The 6,605-nt window shown below is 51.4% G+C and overlaps 1 protein-coding gene across 1 annotated transcript in view; it reads right to left on the minus strand.

Annotated features, from left to right (window-relative positions):
- Nucleotides 1-6,605, minus strand: part of MICALL1 (MICAL like 1) — a 45,864-nt gene that overhangs the window by 25,542 nt on the left and 13,717 nt on the right. The window contains exons 2-3 of the mRNA XM_017861293.1: nucleotides 4,107-4,155; nucleotides 3,589-3,730 (exon numbers count right to left, since the gene is read on the minus strand). Of these exons, the coding sequence (XP_017716782.1) occupies nucleotides 3,589-3,730; nucleotides 4,107-4,155 (191 nt within the window). The remainder of the gene's footprint in view (nucleotides 1-3,588; nucleotides 3,731-4,106; nucleotides 4,156-6,605) is intronic.

Genomic DNA, 6,605 nt, shown 5'->3' on the forward strand with positions numbered 1-6,605 from the left:
AAAAAAAAAAAAAAAAAAAAAAAGAATACTAATCTTGGCTGGGCGCAGTGGCTCACACCTATAATCCCAGCGCTTTCGGAGGCCAAGGTGGGTGGATCACTTAGGGTCAGAAATCCCAGACCAGCCTGGCCAACATAGTGAAACCCCATCTCTACTAAAAATACAAAAATTAAGCCAGGCATGGTGGTGCATGCCTGGAATCCCAGCTACTTGGGAGATTGAGGCATAAGAATCGCTTGAATCTGGGAGGCAGAGGCTGCAGTCTGCCAAGGTTGTGCCACTGCACTCCAGCCTGGATAACAGAGCGAGACTGTCTCAAAAAAAAAAAAAAAAAAAAAAACTAATCTAAATACATGCTAAACACAGGTTTATACATTTCCTCATTTACTCCTCAAGTCAACCCTGTGAGATGGGTGTTATTCCTATCCTAACTACAAAAGGGAAACGGAGGCAGAGTGGTTAAATAACTGACCCATGGTCACCCAAAGAGGAAATGGCAGAGTGAAAATTTTGAGTCCATGTTTTTAACCCCAACCTTAGACCGCCTCTCACCAAAGCCTCTGAGGTCTGGAAATACTTTCATTTTGTTTTCTATTAAAATATACACAATGTTATTAGTTCAATTATTTTAATCCCTAGTGTTACATCGGGGGAAGGGGTATAACATATTATTTTAATTTTTCTGCTTTTGCCACGTTCTAAGTTTTCCTGTTTATTTTTTGTGTTTAGGGATGGTGTCACGCTCTGTTGCCCAGGCCGGAGTGCACTGGCGTGATCATAGCTTACCACAGCTTCGAACTCCTGGCTTCAAGCAAACCTCCCACCTCAGCCTCCCAAGTAGCTAGGACTACAGGTGTGCCACCACTATGCCTGGTTAATTTTTTTATTTTTATTTTGGTAGAGACAGGTTCTTGCTATGTTGCCCAGGCTGGTCTAAACAACAATCCGCCCGCCTCGGCCTCCCAAGGTGCTGGGATTACAGGCATGAGCCACTTCACCCGGCTCTTTTCTTTATTTTCTAAAGTGATTTATTTATGGCTGGGCATAGTGGCTCACGCCTGTAATCCCAGCACTTTGGGAGGCCAAGAAGGGTAGATCCTTTGAGCTCAGGAGTTCAAGACCAACCTGGGTAACATGGTGAAACTGCACCTCTACTAAAAATATAAAAATTAGCTGGGTGTGATTGCATGCACCAGTAGTCCCAACTTCTCAGTAGGCTGAGGTAGAAGGATCACCGGAGCCCAGGAAGGTTGAGGACGCATTGAGCTGTGATCATGCCACTGCACTCCAGCTTGGGCAGGCAACACAACAGAGTAAAACCCTGTCTCAAAAAAAAAAAAAAAAATATATATATATATATGTATATGCGTGTGTGTTTGTGTACACATAATATATGTACATATATATGTATATGTGTGTGTATGTGTATATACACATGTGTGTATATACATTTCATTTTATTATATATATATAATGAAAGAAAAGACGGCTGGGTGCGGTGACTCAAGCCTGTAATCCCAGCACTTTGGGAGGCTGAGGTGGGTAGATCACCTGAGGTCAGGAATTCGAGACCAGCCTGGCCAACATGGCGAAACCCCGTCTTTACTAAAACTACAAAAATTAGCTGGGTGTGGTGGCGGGTGCCTGTAATTCCAGCTACTTGGGAGGCTGAGGCAGGAGAATCGCTTGAACCTGGGAGGTGGAGGTTGCAGCAAGCCAAGACCGCACCATTGCACTCCAACCTGGGCAAGAAGAGTGAAACTCCATTTCAAAAAAAAAAAAAAAGGAAAGAAACCTCTGACTTCATAAAAACTCATAAGTGCAGTGGCTTATGCCTGTAATCCTACCACTTTGGGAGGCTGAGGCGGGCGGATTGTTGTTGAGACCAGCCTGGGCAACATAGCAAGAACCTGTCTCTACCAAAATAAAAATAAAAAAATTAACCAGGCATAGTGGTGGATCACCTGAGGTCAGGAGTTCGAGACCAGCCTGGCCAAAGTAGCGAAATCCCATCTCTACTAAAAACACAAAAAGTAGCCAGACATGTTGGCGCATGCCTATAATCCCAGCTACTCAGGAAGCTAAAGCAGGAGAATCGCTTGAACCCCGGGGGCAGAGGTTGCAGTGAGCCGAGATCACGCTATTGCACTCCAGCCTAGGCAACAAAAGCAAAACTCCCTATCAAAAAAAAAAAAAAGAGTTGGGCCAGGATTGTCCAGACTGAGAGCAGAGGCAGGAGGGAGGGGCTGAAATGGGCTCTACTCAGACCCAGGGACAGCAGGAACCCAGCATAGGATTCAGCACACCTGGATTCTCAACCCAGCTGTTCAGTTTGTCTGCTGTGTGATCCTGAGCTCCTTGCTTCCCCTCTCTGGGCCTATTTCCTCTCTGCAGAAGGGGAGGCCCAGCTGCCCCCAAGAGAGATTCTTGCATGGGAATGCCCAGTGACCTCACTCAGAACCAAGGTCACCTTGTAGCCGCTGCAACTCCAGTTCCCCAGTTCCCCAGCCTCTCAGCTCTTAGTCACTTCTGTGGAAGACAGCACAGCAGCCTCACCAGACAGGGCCACTTCCCTGCTGGAGGAAAAACCCAAGGAAGTGTCTGCAAACAGGAAGTGAGGGTGGGTGCCGGGGAGGTGGACTCCATGCTGCGGATGAACTCAACCTGCTGTGTCTCCTCTGATGTCATTTTCTGGTGGATGTGTTTGGTGTCTGTCTCCCCCATGGGAATTCAGCAGCCAATACATTCACAGCTGCAACCCCAGAGCCCAGCACAGGGCTCTTTCATTCAAGAAATATTTCAGGCCAGGCACCAGCGGCTCACGCCTGTAGTCACAGCACTTTGGGAGGCCGAAGCAGGTGGATCACTTGAGGTCAGGAGTTCAAGATCAGCCTGGCCAACATGGTGAAACCCCATCTCTACTAAAAATACCAAAAATTAGCCAGGCGTAGTGGCGGTTGCCTGTAAGCACAGCTACTCAGGAGGCTGAGACAGGAGAATCACTTAAACTCCAGAGGTGGAGGTTGCAGTGAGACAAGATCGCGCCATTGCACTCGAGCCTAGGCAATAAGAGCGAAACTCCACCTCAAAAAAAAAAAAAAGAAAAGAAAAGAAAAAGGAGGACCAGGCACAGTGGCTCACGCCTGTAATCCCACCACTTGGGGAGGCCAAGGCGGGCAGATCACGAGGTCAGGAGTTCGAGACCAGCCTGGCCAACATGGTGAAACCTTGTCTCTACTAAAGACACAATTAGCTGGGCATGGTGCCGGGTGCCTGTAATCCCAGCTACTCGGGAGTCTGAGGCAGGAGGTTAAACCCGGGAGGCAGAGGTCGCAGTGAGCTGAGATTGTGCCATTGCACTCCAGCCTGGGTGACAGAGCGAGACTCCATCTCAAAAAAAAAGGGCAAAACTCTGTCTCAAAAAAAAAAAAAAAAAGAAATATTTCATGAGTGAATGAATGAATAAGTAAATGAATGATATACTCCTCAGCAGCCTGTTTGCAACTCAGAAAACCAGTAGCAAGCATCAAACATCCCCAGGGCCACCCCCTGGGCCAGCCTCCGTGAAAGGCTGAGTCCCCCTCTCACCTTGGCCAGGACTGGAGAAGTGGTTGTAATACTGGGACACATAGGTCATGATGCTGAGGCAGTCAGGGACGCTCATGGAGACCATGTCACTGGGGTCCAGGAGAGCAGGGATCCCCAGCTCCTTCTCAGCCACTTCAAAGGCCTGGGGTGGTGACAGGTGCAAGGGTGGGAGCAGCCACAGCAGGAAGAGGAGGCCGAGGAGGAGGCAGCGTTAGGGGGCAACCCTCAGCCTAGGCCCAGCTCCCCTCGGTGGGATGGGGTGACTGTGGGCTCCCCTCAGTATCAATCCCACCCAAGCACCACAGGACGGCCTAGAGAAAGGGGAAGCCTGGTGCTCCATGCATGAGGGGGTTGGTGGGAAGTAGAGAGTGGGGAGAAGTGCAGCCAGGGCCGGTGTACAAGGGCAGCCACCTGCAAGACCCCTGCCCTCCCCACCAAACACACACACACACACACACACACACACACACACACACACACACAGAACCTCTTGGGCTTCCATCTGTCCAGGAACTTACCAAACGGTTATTCTCGAAGACATTGTCCTTGGAAAGCGAATCAAAATCTCTGCAAGAGGCAAAGGGAGGATGATTGGTCAAGAGGGGAGGTGACTGGGGAATAGGGGCAGGGTCAGAGTCAGAAAGGAGCTGAACAGAGAAGACCTTGTCCTGGCCAGCATCAGCCTCAGCAGGGTTGCTGGGGAGAGTCTGTGGATTACTGGGGGGGAAACTGAGGCAGCAAACACTTGCTGCTAGAGCTGGAGTTGCCAGGGCAGGGCAGGGTGTGAGCTCACAGGCCCTGGAGGCATCCAAGCAGAGGCTAGGAAATCACTGAGAAGGGGCAGGGCTCAAGCCCAAGCTTTCAAGCTTAAGATCCCTTCCCTCTTTCCAGGAAGCCACCTCTGGAGTCCACAACGAAGACCCGCATGTGACCTCACCCAGGGCGCGGTGCTGGGCTCCTCTGTCTCATTTACTTTCTTTTCACAGCAACTCTGTTTGGCAAGAATCGATCTCATTTTACAGATGAGGACACTGAGTCCTGGAGAAAGGAAGCCACCAGCCCTGGGAATCCACATATCTCGCCCTTTCACTGCTCACAGGCCCCTGCAGATGTATCACGCACTTGGAGAAGCCACACCAACTTGCTGAATCCCAACCCAGTCCAGCCTGCAGATGAATGTTTTTCATAATGGGGCCATGAATAGAAGAGCAAGTTTGAACCAGAGTGGAAATCTACATACTCTGGAGCTGCTGGCACAGAACAGCTGGTTGGCCCCGCTGGGCCACTCCTGGGGCAGCTTCCACTGGGGAAGCAGTGAGGGATTTTCTAGTTTCTAAACTGGGACAGGTGAGAGGCGACAGGGCCTGTCTGGGGGCCCCAGCACGGGACAGCTGGCTGGCCTGCAGGCTTTATTTATCCCCCTCCTCCCTCCCCACTCCAGGCCACTGAAATCAGCAGACGCAGCTCAGTCTTCCCGCCGTTGGCCTCCTGGGTGCACCCGCATGCAGCCTTGCCCTTCTATGGCTGAAAACTGCAGCCCTGACTGCCAGAGACGGGTGGGCAGAGGCAAGAGCAGGCCACACCGCCTCTGAGGGCTGAATTCCCAGGTGACCATGGGGTTGGGGGGATCAGCAGTCCTTCCAGCATTCATTGTCCCATCTGCAAATCAGGGAAAGCACTAATACCACCTCCCAAGCTGGTGGAGTCCCAGCTTGGTAAAGGGGAGGCCTCGCAGATAGGAGGGAGCCGGATAAGCACAGCCCCTCCCCCTGCCCCAACACTTTTCCAGGCAGGGGCCAGGGACTGTGAACCCTGGGCAGAAAAGAGTTGCTTGAGGACCCTGGAAGGAGTCTGGTGCCCCAGGGCTGGGTGGAGAGGGAGAGGGAAGGTGACTATGTCTGGGCACCAGCTCCCTTTTTGCCACTCTGTCCAGGCCACTTCCTTCTCCCCTGGGCTGCCTCCCTAGCTCCCCTTTTCTGCCACTGCCTCAGAGTGCGACCTTAGCAAGCTGTTTCACCTCTCGAAACCTCCATCTCCCAGTCCGGTTCATGACACTGCGACAGGGTGAGGGAACACCATGGTACCCAGCCCCCAAAAGAGGCTTGTTCCAAGACCAAATGAGACAAAGGCAACTTGTCTCAGCCATTTATTTCAGTCACCCCAGAAGTGTTCCTAGAAGGCTGGGGTCACATTCTATCCACTCTGTGCCCCCAATTCCCTACACAGTTCCCCAAATTTCGAAGACACTCTGTAAATGTTTGTTGAATGAATCAATGCTGAAAACAGTGTGAAAACTGTAAAAAAACTTCAGGATCCTGCAGGTTTTCTTCCAACTTCTTCCACCCCCATCTCTGTCCCTAATTAACATCTGTGTTTTGGTAACACATATATTTTCTGAGAGTCCTCCGAGGCCCATGGAGTTCTACTTGGCTCTGGGGAAAATGAAGGACACAGAAATGAAACCCACATGGTCCATGCTCTCAAAGGAGCTTAAACATGTCTGGATTTCAGGTGGTGCGGAGGGATGGCCCAGCCCCCACAACTCTTGTCCCAGCAGAGCCCTGGGCCAACACTGGGTTCACCCAGGCCCCCCGACCCCAGAAGCCTGAACCACTTTAAGAGATGATTCTTGCCCTCACCCTAGGCCACCCCTACTCTCACGGATCCTCCCAACCCACCACTGAGGCCTTCCCTACACATTATGTGGGACCTGGGCCTCAGGTTTTCTCCTGTGCAATGGGCTGACAGCATTGCAAATGAATGCCTGGACATGATTCTGGATCTCAGAAGGGGAGCCACCCTCCCCTGCACAATTTTTCCAGCCACATCCCTCCCTTGCTTAAAACCTATGCGGCTCGGCCGGGCGCAGTGGCTCACGCCTGTAATCCCAGCACTTTGGGAGGCCGAGGCGGGGGGATCACAAGGTCAGGAGATCGAGACCACGGTGAAACCCCGTCTCTACTAAAAACACAAAAAAAGTTAGCCGGGCGCCGTGGCGGGCGCCTGTAGTCCCAGCT

This window comes from Rhinopithecus bieti, unplaced genomic scaffold, assembly GCF_001698545.2.
Source record: "Rhinopithecus bieti isolate Rb0 unplaced genomic scaffold, ASM169854v2 scaffold_56975, whole genome shotgun sequence".
NCBI classification, from domain to species: domain Eukaryota; kingdom Metazoa; phylum Chordata; class Mammalia; order Primates; family Cercopithecidae; genus Rhinopithecus; species Rhinopithecus bieti.